Source organism: Tachyglossus aculeatus, chromosome X1, assembly GCF_015852505.1.
Source record: "Tachyglossus aculeatus isolate mTacAcu1 chromosome X1, mTacAcu1.pri, whole genome shotgun sequence".
NCBI lineage: Eukaryota > Metazoa > Chordata > Mammalia > Monotremata > Tachyglossidae > Tachyglossus > Tachyglossus aculeatus.
In genome coordinates, this window is record NC_052101.1 from 24,544,431 (window position 1) to 24,561,229 (window position 16,799).

Here is a 16,799-nt window from a genome sequence, read left to right on the forward strand (position 1 = left end):
TAATTACTGTGTGCAGAGCACTATACTAAGCGCTTGCGAGAGTACAATATAACAGGGTTGGTAGATACGTTCCCTGCCAAGAACAAGCTTATTTACAATGAGTTGGAAGAGGGGAGCTGAATTTACAATCACTCGGAAGAGGCCAAATGCCAAGATAAAGAGTAAACAGAAGCAAGTGTAAGAGGTGGAAAATATTAAGACCCAATTAAAAAAATGAGAAGATTAAAAATACACATCATTTACAAAATATGCATTGGTGCCAGTAGTAAAGTGATTGGGGTGATCAGTCAGTGGTATTTATACTGAGTGCTTACTATGTGCACAGCAGTATACTAAGTGCTTGGGAGCATACAATACAGCAGAATTCACAGACATGTTCTCTGAAGAAAAGGTTACACTTCTTAGAAAGCAAGGTGAGTGCTGCTGCCTTGGAGGGGAAGGCAATTTACCTGCAGATGAGAAAGGTAGCCATATCTATCCTTGGGGACTTGAAGTAGCATCCAGCTTTGCAATTTTAAAATGCAACATTCAGGTTTGTGCCTTTAATGGAAACATCTGACTTCATGGGGGATGCAAATACTGCACAGTTAAGGGAAGGTTATGTGGATTAGTGAATCATCTAGAGTATTTATTGAACACCTTTCAGTCCCCTCCAGCACTTATGTACATATCAATAATTTATATATTTAGATTAGTATCCGTCTCCCCCTGTATACCGTAAGCTCCTTGTGGGCAGTGATCATGTCTACTAACTCTGTTTGTAGTGTACATTCCCAAGCACTTGGTACATTATTCTGCACACAGTAAGCCCCCAATAAATACCATTGATTGATTGATTGATTGTAGGACCATTCAGTGAGGGCCTTTACTGATCACTCACATGATTTAGAGCACTCTACTATATTATATGGGGATTGGGATGGAGAAGAGAAACAGTTCCCTGTCTTCAGGGAGCTCCAAGTCTGACCCAGTATAGGCAGACTTAAGTTCTTAGAATGGGCCACCGGGAGAAAAGTTGTGCATATAAAGGGAAATGTTAGGCCTGGTTCAACCATTAGCAAAGATGTCAAAGGATGGAACCATCAAACTTTTCCTCTAAATACCCCATAACTTCTGTTTAAGACAGAATACTGGGTTTAATGGACTATTGATCTAACCAGTAATGGTGTTGTTTATGCCCTTATGTCTGATACTAATATAGGTACAAGAAATAAAAGTCACAGTTGGGCCAGTTAGATCTCTGGGTGTCAGACCCATAGGTCCAGCATAGCTTGGCCAATCCCCTATCTTCCTCATTTTCTAGTGCAACTTGGGTTTATCCCTGGTCTTAGTTCCAGTGCGTTTTCACTGAAACCAGAGAGAAGCTTCTTTAACAAACTCCACGGTCTCTCATCAATCCATCAGTCAATCAGTGGTATTTATTGGGTGCTTACTGTGTGCAAAGCATTTTTTATGATATTTGTTAAGTGCTTACTATGTGCTTACAAGTGGTGGAGCTGGGATTAGAACTCAGGTCCTCCTGAGTCGAAAAGCATTGTACTGAAGTGCTTGGGAAAGTACAATACAATAGAGTAGGTATGCATGATCCCTTCTCAAAAGGAGCTTAGAGTCTAGACAGGGAGACAGACATTAAAATAAATTACAGGTGGATTTGGTCATAAATACTGTGAGGCTGGGGAAGAGGTGAATATCAGATTTCCTAAGAGGAACAAACCCAAGTGTATAGGCAATATAGAAGATAGGGCTTAAACTTAAGTGAGGGTTTAGAAAGGGAAGGCCCCTTGAAGGAGATGTGATTTTAGTAGGACTTTGAAGACGGGGAGACTGGTGATGTGTCAACTATGAAAGGGTAGGGGGGTTCCAAGCCAGAGGGAGGACATGGGCAAGGGGTAGGAGGCAAGTAAGATGAAATTGAGGTAGAGTAGGTTGGTGTTAGAAGAGAAAAGTGTGTGGGTGGATTGTAGTAGGAGATAAGTGAGATAGGCAGGGAAGAGCCAATTGAGTGCCTTAAAGCCAATGGTAGGGAATTTAGGTAAACCTGACTTGCAGCTAAGGACAAAAAAAAAAGTCCCTCTAATTGTGTTTTACCAGTCCTCCTCCCTACTGTGCAGAGGTACCTGTATGAAGTGTACATAAGTCTCCTTACACTTCATTACATCCAGGGTAGAGTAGCTTGACCAGGATAAAATTCAAGAAGAAAAGTCTTACACCAGAAATAACTTGATATACAAATCTGATGCCAGTTCATTGATTCAGCTTTTCACTCAGACTCCTACAGTCCTCATCTATTCCAACCTAGCCTGCTGCTTTCCCATGGCAAGCCCTGCAGGGAACTTGGAGGAGGTGGGTACTCCTGGAGAATATTTGGAATCAAAAATCATCCCCTGCCAACTTAGTAGTACCCCAAAGATATACTTTCATTCTTGCTTGATCTTTGGTTTTTATTTTACGTGCTTGTGAGGGGGATCCACTTTGCTTATAAATAGAAATTATATCAGTATTCAGGCCCCCAAAATGTACTTTGCTTCAGGTCTCTGGATATTTTAAAGGGACAATTTTTCACATGTGTTTTAAGGTTTTTTTAGTTGAAGATAGCTAGGTAATTTACACCAACCACATTTCCAGAATTGTCATGGATAGGTTATAGCTGTATATGTGTGTAACTACATATGTGTGTTGCTGAGTATGTACGTGCTTAAGTGTGTTTCTGTATGCACTTGGGCAAGCATCCATGAACCCTTCAGGTTTCCTGGCTTCGATAATAGTACACTTTTCACTTAAAAGTAACAGAAACCAAAGACTGAAATTGCAAATAATGGCAGCTTGGTTGTCCACTGCAGAATTTAGCCTTACTGTTTGGGAATTCCAAAGACTAATGAATTATAAATCTCTCCTCTGCCTCTAGGCTCCTCAATGCCAACAAGATCAATTGCCTGAGGGTGAACACATTTCAGGATCTGCATAATCTCAACCTGCTATCTTTGTATGACAATAAACTACAGACCATCAGCAAGGGGTTGTTTGCACCTCTCCAGTCAATCCAGACTCTGTAAGTATCCAAGCCCATGGCTTTTGACAGATAGTCAGTTGCCTCCAGAGAGACTCACTCCCTCACAACAGATATTAAGATCACCATGTTCAGACTTCAGAGCCACATGGCTCATCCTCTCACCAGAAGTACAGGGGAACAAGGAGCACCATAGTGTAGAATAAGTGGGAGTTTCAGCCACTGTCATAGTTTGGAGACACTCAGGTGCTTTCTGAAGGATGTGTGGAATGAACCTTACCCCTGAGGGAGAGATGGTTGAATTGTGCTGGATGCCAAGACTCCTGCTCATTAAACCCTGGGACAGGGAAGTGAGTTATTTGCAAAATCTCTGTCCAGTTTGAGCCTTTCTCCCTGGACCTAGGGATCGATCATAGAAGCACCGGTCTATTCTACAGCATTTCTAAAAAGAGCCTCAGAAGTCATTTCCAAAGTCAAGGGATTAAGGGAACACTATGAGAGCTTCTTTGAGGGTCAAACAGAGATGTTAAGGCCTCTCTAGGCACCTGAAATCTCAGGCATGTCTGACAGCACAAGGGTATGTCCACTTGCCAGTGGAGAGGGCTTTGAAAACTTTGAGGATTTGTGAACTCCCACTTCTCAGCCTCCCTTTTGGCTTAGAGCTCTAAGGTGGATCTGATTTTTAAGACTCCAGGAGTGATGAGGTCCTAAATTAGCCCCGGATACAAAAAGTGTCAACCAGGAAAGGGAACCCACAGAGATGCCTGTGGAGGCTGTTCTGGCTGAGCCCCAGAGGGAGCCTCTGCGGGCAGTCTGTGGGTGGAAGAGAAGGCAGGAAGACCTGGGTCCGACAGCTGGTTGCCCCTCATTTTTGTGCCTCCTGCTGCCAGGCAGCAGAGCTGATCGAGAGATAAATGAATCGTAAACCACGGTAAGTTTTTTTTTGTGGACAGCCACTGTCCAGTGCAGCTGCCCTCCCCACCTCCCTCCCCAGGCCCGAGCAGGACTCTGATTCGATTTATGCCGTTCCTCGGGCTTGCGTCGGAGAGGAGCGATGATGGAGTGCAGTGTCACGGGTCACTTCTGATTAAACATCCCATCCCTCTCGCAGACATTTAGCCCAGAACCCATTTGTGTGCGACTGCCATTTGAAGTGGCTGGCTGATTACCTGCAGGATAATCCGATAGAGACCAGCGGGGCGCGCTGCAGCAGCCCGCGTCGGCTTGCCAACAAACGCATCAGCCAGATCAAGAGCAAGAAGTTCCGCTGCTCAGGTAATTGGGTTACCCGGGGCCGGGCTGCACTCTCAATTCAGAAATAAGCAGCTCCAGAGAGCCTGCTAATCGAATCTGCAGGACAGTGTTTGTTATAATGGATCCTTGGGAGCATCTTTGCAAATTAAATTTGGAAAATTTGGTTAGCCTTCCAGAAAACCAATTACCTTGTGGATTTAAAATAAAACAAAAATCAGGGGCGGGGGAAGGAGGAAGCAGAAAAAAATCCAAAGCAGATTCAGCAACTTGTCATAGAGTTGGCTGAGGGACATGAGAGATGGTGAAGGTGGTATTTCCTTGGGGATGTTCTAAGGTCTTCAAAACTGGCTTGGTTTGGTTTTGTTTTAAGAGTGGAGGACTGTGGGTGGGTTCAAGGCTCACCCAGCCCTGGCCTCAGGTGGTATCATCATCATCATCATCAATCGTATTTATTGAGCGCTTACTATGTGCAGAGCACTGTACTAAGCGCTTGGGAAGTACAAATTGGCAACATACAGAGACAGTCCCTACCCAACAGTGGGCTCACAGTCTAAAAGGGGGAGACAGAGAACAAAACCAAACATACTAACAAAATAAAATAAATAGAATAGATATGTGAGCCAACTTGTCTCTCCCAGCCTTCTTATCCATTTTGCCTCTGAACTACCAACTGATCTTTGATCACCAAGATGAGAAAACTCTGTGAGTTAATAACAATCGTAGTAAACCCTGAATTGGCTACAATACAATCAGTTCAGACACAGTCCCCGTTCCACACAGGGCTCCCAGTTTAAAGGAGAAAGAGGACAGGTATTTAATCCTTATTTAACAGATGAGGAAACTGAGGCACAGAGAACTTAAGTGGCTTGCCCAAGATCACACCGCAGGCAACTGACAGAGCTGGAATTAGAACCCAGTTATCCTGACTGCTAGGCTCATGCTCTTTTCACTAGACTGCTCTGCTTCTAGTAGAGTACTGCCTTGGAATCTTGCAGGAAATAATTTCGTTTCAAATTGAGTCTTTTCTGGCTGGCTGTTCTTGTTCTCTTCTTCCTACGTGTTTTATGCCTTCATTGGTTCATTTGTAGCTATGAAACTTTAGTAGGTTTTATACATTAGGTGAAAAAAGTGCCATTGTCCTAAGCGGGTGAACCCCAGCCATACCAGACAGTTTCCTATCTGATTAACTGGCCTTCCGATATGTTTATTGGGCTACAGGTGAGTGTGCGTGAAGGACCGTTAGTTCCTATTAGGAAGAAAAATGGCTCTCACTGACTGAATACCTAGTAGTATGTGTGGATAAAAATTACTATCATTTTTGGTCTTTTTCCACTGGAAAAAGATACCATGATGAATTGCGCTACCATTGGTGAAAGATTGGTAGCACTAGCCTCTTAGAGTGGTTTTAACAGCCTTCAGCAATCTGTGTGTCAGCAAGAAATGTATTTGGATATGTTACATTTTATCTCCTCATCCCGTCCACCCACCAGTCTTCCCAATTCATTCTCTGGGGTTAATTTTCTAAGGAAAGACCTAAAAAGAGAATTGCAATCAGAGTAGACTGCCATCAGCAGCAGATGACTTGCACTGGAAGACTGAAATCTACATATGGCATATGGCCCAAATTTGTATCATTGATGTGTGTGTGTGTGTGTGTGTGTGTGTGTGTGTGTGTGTGTGTGTGTGTGTGTGTGTGTGTGGTTTCAGTGAAATGCTTTTGTGGGTTTTTTTTTTCCTAAAAGTGCATCACAGATTTTTTTTTGAAAAGAAAACACAACCAGCTGCCAGTCTTGAGGCACTTAGGAGTTTTAACAGGAATGGTAGGATGAAAACTTTATCCCAATTTACCTAATAGGAGAGTCTGAGCCCTGGGGATGAGACCTGGAATGGAAAAATCTGGCCAGCCTGCCTGAAAGTGCTTCTGCATCCCTGAAACCAACTCCCTTTCCCCTCTCTTTCACTCTTTTCTTGGACTCTCTCCAGACACTTGAGGGAGTTTTATTTTTTTTCCTGAGAAGCATCAATCGGCTATTTAGTAATCAATCCATGAGCCACTTATCCCCTGCTTTTCTGGAGACTCTAGCCCCTGACCTGTCTTTCTTCCTGCCTTATCTGAGAATCTCCCTGAATGGCAGTTCTGTCACAGGAAGGACATGGCAAAGACAGATGCAGGTGAAATCAATCTGAGCCTGGGCCTGTTTAGATTCATTCATTCTTTCAATCGTATTTATTGAATGCCTACTGTGTGCAGAGCACTGTACTAAGCGCTTGGGAAGTACAAGTCGGCAACATATAGAGATGGTCCCTACCCAACAACGGGCTCACAGTCTAGAAGGGGGAGACAGACAACAAAACACAATGTGGCAAGGAGAATGAGGTAGTCAGCGGGAGAAGGTGGAAGGCACCCGAGTGATATCCATGGAATCAAACATGGCATTTGCACTTATAGGCACTCAGTAAAAATGTGTGGCCTTCAACCTCTGCCCTTCTGTAAAGTGGGTGCCATTTTGCCCTCTTGAATATTCAAGGCCTCCCTTGATGAGAATTGAGCATATTCAACACTGATTTGTTGCCTAACAGGATTATCATTTTACTCTGAACCTATATAATTTAATGCAGTGAAGCTGTGTTGCTCAACAAGGATTTTTCCCATAAAAAGGAAAGAATGCAGCCATCAAGGTTGGAATAATTCACCTTCCTTCTAAGTGTCCTCCTCCTTTTCTTCCTTCTCCTTCTAGGGTGCCGCCTTTATGCCACTATCCAAGAAATGCTTCTCATCATGGATACTAACTAAACACTTCTTGCTCCATCTTTCCCCAAAATACAATCTGGTGTCTACTTGTTAGTCCTGACCGCCGCCCTCCCAACTCCCAGCCGGCCCTAATCCGCCTAGTTACAGGTCCGCTGAAACACCTGGTCAGGGATTTGTGGTTTAGCCTCTGCTCTCATCCTGCCATCCTTCAGCAGCTCCAAGCAAGGGGTGTTGGAGGGAAGAACGCATCCTGGCAGCAGTTGAGTTGGCCCAGACAGCACCTGTTACTGCCGGGGATGATGTGGAGCCAAGCAGTGTGCTCCCAGACCAGGTTAGCTTGCATGGGAAAGAGCAAGTGAAAGAAATCTCAAAGAGCTTTCCTTCAAGCAGAGCCCCAAGAAACCTACTGGGACCTACTGGAACTGAGAGGTGAGGGGTGGGGAGTTGAATTTCCCCTTCTACCTTTTAGTAAATCGGATATCACCATCCCCCCTCACCGAATTAACTGTGGCTCCAGGGCCACCAGGTTGGAGGGCTGAGAGTGGTAGGGGGAGGATAATTGAAAACCACATGTAATCCCCAAACCTCTCTTTGACATTAGATTCAACCTCATTCTCTAGCAAATCTTGAGCTGTGGGAGAAGGGGAGGGAGAAGAGTTTGAAGAGGAAATGGAGGTGAAGATGGCAGAGAAAGAGGACCTAGAGTAGGAAGACAAGCCAAAGGCGGGCTAATCAGCTTGAATAACTGATCATCAACTGTGTGTTCTTTCCCCTAATCTCTGATAAAGCAAGCATTGACATTCAAAGCATTGCCCAGAAGTCTCAGGGGGAAGCTGAGAGCTCGGGCAGGAAGAATGATCTACCTGGAATGATCTGGGGGCAGGGGAGGGGCCCAAGCAATAGTCTGTACAGGTTCTTTGACAGATCAGAAGCTATCAATCAGTCATATTTATTGAGTACTTGCTGGGTGCAGAGCACTCTACTAAACACTTGGGAGAGTACACTGTAACAGAGAACCAACAATTTAACTGACTCAGAATTGCCTGTTTGGTTTATATTTGATTGCCTGCAATGTACAAGCCACTGAAGACGGACCCTGTAAATTTCCAGTGGGAATACATTTTCCAAAATGTTTCTGTTTTAACAGATGAGGGGGAGGAAGGGAAAAACAAGGCAAGAAGCTCAGGGAGAGGAAACAGTGAAAGAAAATAGGGATAAGCAAGAAAGACCTCAAGGTGCCACTGAAACTAAAGCTTCTTTTTGGACTCTCCCACAGTGAGGATATTGGCACACATACAGTACGTAGAGCAATGTCACTGAAATCAACTGTTTTCTGGCAACTCCAGAAGAGAAAGCAGTGTGGGGTGACGGATACCGTGTTTGACAGATAATAACTCTGCATTTTACTTTGCTCTAAGAGCTCCCCTATTGAAGAGACAATTGATTTAATTAAGGCCCAATCAGAGTTCTGCGTCTGAAACTTGGAAAGCCTGCTTTGGGCAGGGGCATCTGGTTTTCTCTGCTTCTCACTATCAGTGGCGCCCAGCGCGCGGCAAGAAACAAGTGAGGATATTGCTTTAGGCTAAGATCGGCTAGAATAATCACATCAAGCCCTTCAGTGAATGCCTGTTCTTTGCCAGGCAAGAGGAAAATATGCTTTGCATCACACTGCTTTGCCCGACAATGAGACATCAGTATGATGGGAGTTAATGGAGCAAAATGCCTGGATCTCTCTGGGTTGGGGTGTTGCTTTGTTTTATTTTATCCCTGCAGAAGACAGGTTAGTTTTTCCATGTTTCTTCCTGGAGGGTTAGAGACTCTCCCACTGGATTTGGACCTAGATGTTGAAAGAGGAAGCACAGAATGAAAGCTTTCTTAAACTCTCACGGTACCAGGTTGTACAGCCTGGTTCGACTTGAGGGTGGGCGGGGAGGAGAGAGAGAGTGTGTGTGTGTGTGTGTGCACGTATGTGTGCGTTCATTTGTCCTCACGATGAGATTTGCAAAAGCAGAGGGGCTCATCCAAGATGCCCAGGACAGCCCTGTCACCCAGTGGGGTTCAGTATTTTATCCCCATACAGCCAGATGTGGTTAGCAAGTACCAGAACTTCCAGCTTGGAACCCATCTTCCCCATAGCTAGTCATTTTAAGCATAAGTGTGAACCAAAGCAATTAAGCCAAAAGAACCAAGTAGCTGGTGGGTGCCAGGGGAATCAGTATGTCAATACAAAAATATTGACAGTTTCTATGGGGGTTGTGGAGAGGAAGACAGTCTTGCAAGTAGAGTCCCAGCCACTGATACCAAAAACAGGTCTCTAGTTAAGATAGAGAGTGAGAAAACAACCAGAATAGTGCCTCTTGCTCTTTGTTCAATGTAACATACACTAACATATGGCTTCCCTCTTTTCGTCACCAATCCTTGACCAAAAACATTTGGACAGAGAGCAGTCTACCAACTCTGTTGTATTGAATTCTTTCAAATGGTTAGTACAGTGCTCTCCCAATAAATATCATTAATTGATTAATTGCAATAGTCTGATGGATGCTGATGATGGTTGCAGGTGCTATTTTAGTTACTGCTCTGGTCCCCAGATGAAAACCCTGATTTGGCTCCTGTCTCAGCACTACTGAAGGCTGGAATTTGCTGTTTTGCAATCCTGGCCTTCACCTAATATCCTCTGCTAGGTCACTGTCCCATCAAGGGCAGGACAGTTGTTTTTAGAGGACTAAACAGACTCCTATTTAAGGTGCTGTGTGATTAAAAAAAAGAGAGAAAAATCCCATTTGAGGGAGTGATAGTTTTTCAGTTTTCCCTAGATCCACTGAAAAAGAAGACAAGGTGCCCATACCCAGATTTCAGCAACCAGAGAAGGAAGCTCCGCTGGGAATGTTTGGTGCTTTTATCTTGGAGGAGGAGAAAACAAGGCATCCTAGGCTACAGAACACCAGATTTTTTGGCCAATCTCTCTGCAGTTTTAAGCCTGCAGGAGAAGCTCCTGTTTATTCTGATTCCTTCAAATCTCATTTACAAATTTTTTCTATGAATTGCAAATTCTTTCTGGGACCGGGGGACTTCGACTGATCAGAACCAGGACTGGAAACTCCTCAGGTCTCCCAACTCCCAGGATTTGATTACACCACCCCAAAGGCTTCCCATGTTGGGTAAACTTTCTGAAGACATCCTTTCAGTTTGATTCTGTTTCAGTGAAGGAGGGGAAACTCTTCCATTCTATTACCCAGAGTGTTTTGACTGGGGTGAAGTATATCTCTGTGCTTGTCTCCATGGGAATATTAGATCACCTTTCTATGGGAAATTGTCTGGGATTAACTATTTAAAAAATAGTTACAACAATTGTTGTGCTCCCTTGAATAGCCTTGGGAGTTTAGTCCAATGCTCTGCACATGGTCCCTGGGCATCTCGGGTCTGCAGTCCTAGTAGACAGTCTGCTCTGTGTCCAGGGCGGGTTGGTGGGTGTTTGAGGGAGGGTTTTGGGGAGCCTCCGGGCCCCACCTCTGCTGCACTAACTGAGCTGGATAATCAGAGCACACCTGGAATCCCACGCAGCGGTAATTCTAGCTCCTTTGTTCTGCATGGGTGAAGCGGACTGCAGCAGTCAGGGACATCTCCGGCTTCCGCTTCTCCACGCTGCTTCCTCTCAACGCTCTCTTCTCTCTGATGCTGGCTAACACTGACTCTGACTGGCCATGGGGCTTTCCTTTGTGCTTGATCTAACCATGTGGTGGAACAATATAAACAGAACATGGTTCTGTCAAGCACCACGGAAGGCTTCGTGTTTTCCTGCAGCATGGCCTCTTGGGAATCCTGTCCTCTCCTCCGGAGCGTCGCCGGCTGAGACACTGCCACCTGCCCACAGCCAGCGTTGAGAGGTGGCTGGTTGAGTGATTTTTTTTTTCCCCCCAAACTGCCCTACTCACTTCACCTGGATATTGTTTCCTAATGTAAGGGAAGGGAAGATGGGGAAGGAGAGTGGATAGGAAATTGGGCCTAGGTTGTCAATCCCGAACAGTGTCATGAATTATAGAGCGTGTTGACTTCCAAAGTGCTTCCATGTATATGAAGTCAATTTATCCTGTGATGTAGGTGAGAATGAATACTCTTCTCTCCATTTTACAGATGAGGAAATTGACCTACAAAGGTCATGCAGGGAGGCAGCAGTAGAACTTGGACCAGAACCCAAATCCTCTGGATCCCCAGGACAAGACTCCTTATTTGATAATCTTACCTTAAATGTTTCACCCATGAGATGTAGTGCTTCCTCAGAAGTCTCCTAAATTTCAGGATTTTTTCAAGTGGAACAAAGGATTGATCTATTTCCTAGATTTTGTACTGAAGAGGTTCCACTCTGTGGAGAGGAATTCAAAATCACAGGATATTGGTAGCTCCAATGATAATAATAATAATAATAATAATGATGGTATTTGTTAAGCACTTACTATGTGTCAAGCACTGTTTAAGTAGTGGGGTAGTTACAAGCTAATCAGGTTGGACATAGTCCCTGTTGCACATAATAATAATGATGATGGTATTTGTTAAGCACTCACTGTTTGCCAGGCACTGTACTACTTGCATAGTCCTTTTCCCATGTGGGGCTCAGAGTCTTAATCCCCATTTTGCATCTGAGGAAACTGAGGTCCAGAAAATTAAGTGACTCACCCAAGGTCACACAGCAGACAAGTGGCAGAGCTGGGATTAGAACTCATGACCACCTAAATCCCAGGCCCATTTCTCTATCCACTACACCATGCTGCTTCTCTTTGCTCCAGAGAGCATAATATCAGGAGGTATGTTGGCCCGTGACAAAGTGACTTCTGCTGCCTTACCTGCTTGTCAGAAGTGCAGTCACTAACAAAGACCATCAGCCATGTGAATGAGTGAGGCTCTGGTGCAGAGTTAATTAGCAGTAGGAGGAGGAATAGCATCATTAGACTGTAAGCTCCTTGAGGGCAGGAATCATGTCTACCAATTCTATTGTTCTGTGTTCTCCCAAGTGCCTAGTACAATGTTTTGCACATGGCAACTGCTCAATAAATACCATTGCTTGATTGATTTAGCACCCACTAGGAGCAAGTCAATCTAATAGGGACTCAGAACATTCAAAACTAGCAAGTGGTACATTCTTGGCCCACAAGGAGCGTAGATTCTGAAGGGGGGGAAAGACATGAAAGTATTTACTACTAGAGCAGTCTGAATAAATGTATATGCTAAATAATTGTTCATGCAGAAATGTTGAGAATGGGTGTAAGTTGCATAAATGCTGGAGATGGCTGATGGGTTCACATGACTTGGGATACTGGGAATTAATCAGGGAAGGTACATTGGAGGAGGTGGGTTTTCAGGAGGATTTTGAACTTGGGAAGGGGTGTGGTGGTCAGATTTGGGGAAGGTGGGAGTCGCAAGCTGGGAAAAGAGCTTGGCAGGGGATGCAAGAGCTAGGTCCAGTCAGAAGATTAGCTTGAGAGGAAAGAGTGAATGGGTTGAGAAAAACCAGGTCAAAAGAGCAGCTATGGTGGCAGAAAGTCTGGGCTACCCTGTTGAGCTCCACACCCTAGCAAAGGTGCTAGGAGACAACATTCCAGAGCCTAATCATAATAATAATAATGGAATTTGTTAAGTGCTTACTATGTGCCAAGCACTGTTCTAAGCACTGGGATAGATACAAGATAATCAAGTTGGACACAGTACCTATCCCACATGGGGCTCACAGTCTCAATCCCCAAGTGAGGTAACTGAGGCACATATAAATTAAGTGACTTGCCCAAGGTCACACAGCAGACAAGTGGCACAGTGTCCTGGGCCTTACATTTGGGTAGATGAAGGGAAAATTTCTGCCTTTTGTTGTTTTCTACTCACCTCAATTTCTTGGAAAAGGTAACTGGGGTCCCAGGGAAAAGAAAGAAAGAACATCACAACCTCGTCTCTAAATGCCCAGTGAGCCTTGGCAGATTCTGGCAGTTATGAAGAGAAAGCCAGCCTGCTTTCTCAAACAAAACAAGGTTGGATATGTGGATAAAACAAGGTTTTATATGTGGATAAAAGATGAATGCACGATGTACATAGCATAATATTATTAATTTTAATGATTAAAGAACACAGAAGGTAGTTTATTGAGAATTTCAGCTTGGAGTTGATGGTAGGGTTCGAAACCATCAACGTCCATTAAAGGACGTTGTCTGGATAAAGCAAAGCAGGGGTTCTGACCCCTGGGCTGTATGCCCAAAGTGGCACCTACCTCACCCTAGGACTCTGGGCCACCCTCAGCCTTCTCCAAGCCGCGGTTCAACACCTCTCTAATGTGGGTATCAGCTATAAAGACTGGGAGAATGAGTGACCAGAGACAGCAAATCAGTTCTGTTTTGTTTGCCCCAGCTATCATAACAGCAAAAAGTAAAAAAATTAAGAGGAGTGTGGGGAGGTTAAATGTGCATACTGAAGTGAAATATGTTCTCCCCTCCAGCAAAGGTCACAAAGATTTCCCAAGTGCTGTCTCCCCGCAGACTTCCACTTAACACACAGCCGCAGATTCCATAACTGTACAGTTGTTTGGGGCAGTTGAAACAAGCCATGCTCCTTGGCACTGTCACGGACGTTTCTCTCTATGGATTATAGAGAGGGATTTATTTGCATTCGAGAGAATGATCCTCCCATGTGATGTTTAATTGTTCCCCTTGCATCATCTCACCCTTCGGAGTTCTGCAGTGGATCCCAGTCAAGTGGCACATTTGGGATGGACATATGTACTTCACTTGGGCTGCAAGCAGATGGCTGGATTTCACATCAGTCTCTCTGATGGGAATAACTTTATAGAACGGCCACCTGTCCAAGAGATCGCCCAGCTCACAGTCAAATAGTAAACTTTACTGGATTACTGGCATCAGATTCTGCTGTGTTTGCAAGCTATTGGATGACTCTGAGTGGCTGGCAAAGCTGTTTGGGTGTGTTATTTAGTATTCCTGACTCTGTGCTTGTCCAGAGAACTTTCACCTCAGCAACTCCTAATTTCCTTCTATCCTTTCTTTACCTCCCTCACTGTCTCTTTAACTCTCTGGTTCTCTCTGCCTGTGGAGCATGGAAGAAATATTCTGGGAACCCAGCATAGAGGGTTACTACTGATTATTATTATTATTATCATCAATATTGTAATAGTAGTGGTATTGGGCACTTACTTTTACTTTGTGCAAGCACTAGGGTAGGTAATAATAATGATGGCATTTATTAAGCGCTTACTATGTGCAAAGCACTGTTCTAAGTGCTGGGGGGATACAGGGTGATCAGGATGTCCCACAGGGGGCTCACAGTCAGTCCCCATTTTACAGATGAGGTCACTGAGGCACAGAGAAGTTAAGTGACTTGCCCAAAGTCACACAGCTGACAATTAGCGGAGCCTGGATTTGAAACCATGACCACTGACTCCAAAGCCCATGCTCTTTCCACTGAGCCACGCTGCTTCTCTGATAACTGTAGGTACAGGATAACTGGATGGGACTGTGCTAGCACTGACCCACATAGGGCTTATAGTCTTTAAAGGGAGAGCAGGTGTTTAATCCCCATCGTACAGATGAGGAAATAGATGAGGCACAAAGAAACAAAGTGACTGGCCCAAGGTCACACAGCAGACAAGGGGCAGACACAGGATTAGAACCCACATCTCCTGACTCCTGGCCCCGTGCTGTGTTCACTTGGCCACCCTTTTTCTCGAAAGAGGGCTTTCCAAATTTACTGACACACCGTGGGGTGGGGGAGGTGGAGACAGTAGTAGAGAACTTAATGTTGCTCGAGTTTGACGGTTACCCAGAGGTAATGGAAATAGTCCTTGCAGTGAGCAGGTTACGTTCTCAGGCCTCTGAGACAGCTGTGGCTGGAGTTTACTCTTGAGATCTCTGCCCACAGATGAGTACTGCATGCATGGCTGTCCATAAGGCTGAGGCTCAAGCCAGTTGCTCTTAAGAAGGCTCGAGAGTAATCAGATCTAAAAAAAAAATCCAGATTTGATGTTCTTGCTCTCTTCCTGGGAGCTATTCATACTAAAAGCTGCTGTTGAAAATTAGGGTTTCTTTCCCTCTTACATTTGTATGGTATCTGTGAAGTGCTTACTGTGGGTCAAGTTCTGTTCTAAGCGCTGGAGTAGATACACGATAGTCAGGTTGGACATACTCCCTGTCCCTAATGGGGCTCACCTTCTAAGTTGCAGGGAGAAGGATTTAATTCCCCTTTTACAGATGAGGTAACTGAGGCACAGAGAAGTTAAGTGGCTTGCCAAGGATCCATAGCAGACGAGTGACAGAGCTGGGATTAGAACCCAGGGCCTCTGACTCCCAGCCTGTGCTCTTTCCAATGGTCCATGCTGCTTTCATGCTGCTTCCCTGATCACAGAGCAAGTGCTGTTGTTATGATCAGCCGAGCTGGGAAGCAGAATGCCCAACTGACATCAGCTCTCTAAAGGCACGTTTCAGCTTGCGGCTTTAATTTTATTCCCATGCTCAGAACCCTAGAATAATTTTTCTGTTCAAATCCATCAAAAAAAAAAAAAAGATATGTAGCCTGTTCGAGTTCACATTTTCCTACTAAATATTTTTGGCAGTGATAAATCTGTCTGATGATTGTAATTGACTTATAAAGCTCTGGAAAAGTTAAAAATACTTTTTGGTAGTGACAGCCTTGGTAGTTACGATCATTAGGGATAGCAAATGATTCCGAGAAGCTTTTGGTAGTTCCACGGTGAAATATGAAGTGAGGAAACCCAAATTACAGAGCTGGCTCTGGGCTAGGGATCCTTTGGTTACATATACATTTATTAATATTTCTGGCTCCCACAAAAGCATAAGGATCGTGTTTCGTCCTCATAATATTACCAACAACAGCAATAACCAAAAATGCTGGAACACATTGGTTCATTGACTCTAATTACAGAACCATTTCATTAGAGTGGGTCAAGACCCTCACTCCAGTGGTCTGTTGGTTGTAATCTAACTACACTATTGAGAGTGATTCGAACTTAAATACATGCTGTTCTTACCTTGATTAAAATGAAATGTATTTAATCAGTCTGTATGTAAAACTGCCTCTTATTCAGTGCATTTATTTGAGTTTACCCAATTGCTGCCGAACAGGATATGCTTCTTTGAACCTCTCGGCCTCCGATCCACAGCCTCAGTACCTTGATTCATCGAGAATCCTATTACAAATATGCCAGTAAAAAAGAAATTGCTCTTTCAGTCCTTCACTTGGAGCCATTAGTCGAGAGCAGGAAAGGGTAGACATTTGGCAGGGAGGTGAAAAATGAGATCCAATCTGGAAATGTGAAAAGATGATTTATCAAGGGAAAACTTACCCAAATCACATCTCTTCCATGAGAAGAGAGCTAGAGACCCCAAAGACAGCAGTGGACAGATAGTACACTTGCATCACACAGTGAGCCCCAAGGCCCCGTGGATTTGTGTGGTAGTATGCGCTTAGATTGGACGTCGCAGAGTCTGATCTCACAGAGAGAGATGGAAGGTGAAATGAGACCCGATGTTCTGGCTCTCTTGTCATATTTCAGGCAGAATATTGTCAACCTGGAGATCCAGAGAAAACTTACTGGCTAAGAAATACCAGGAACTCAAGGGGGTGGTGGAAACTGTCGACTGCAGCAGGATCTTCATCATTGTGCCATCGTTCTTATCTTACAATAATTAGGGAACACACACCTTGTGCTAGGTGCAATGCTTTTTCATCGAAGTAAAATCAGCACACATTTAGTTAGAATCACTCTAAGTAGTACAGTTA

The 16,799-nt window shown here is 44.3% G+C and overlaps 1 protein-coding gene across 1 annotated transcript in view; it reads left to right on the top strand.

The window, feature by feature from the left end:
- The window catches only part of SLIT3 (slit guidance ligand 3), a 625,600-nt gene that overhangs the window by 511,474 nt on the left and 97,327 nt on the right, over positions 1-16,799 (top strand). Inside the window, exons 14-15 of the mRNA XM_038771676.1 lie at positions 2,906-3,049; positions 4,119-4,282. Of these exons, the coding sequence (XP_038627604.1) occupies positions 2,906-3,049; positions 4,119-4,282 (308 nt within the window). The remainder of the gene's footprint in view (positions 1-2,905; positions 3,050-4,118; positions 4,283-16,799) is intronic.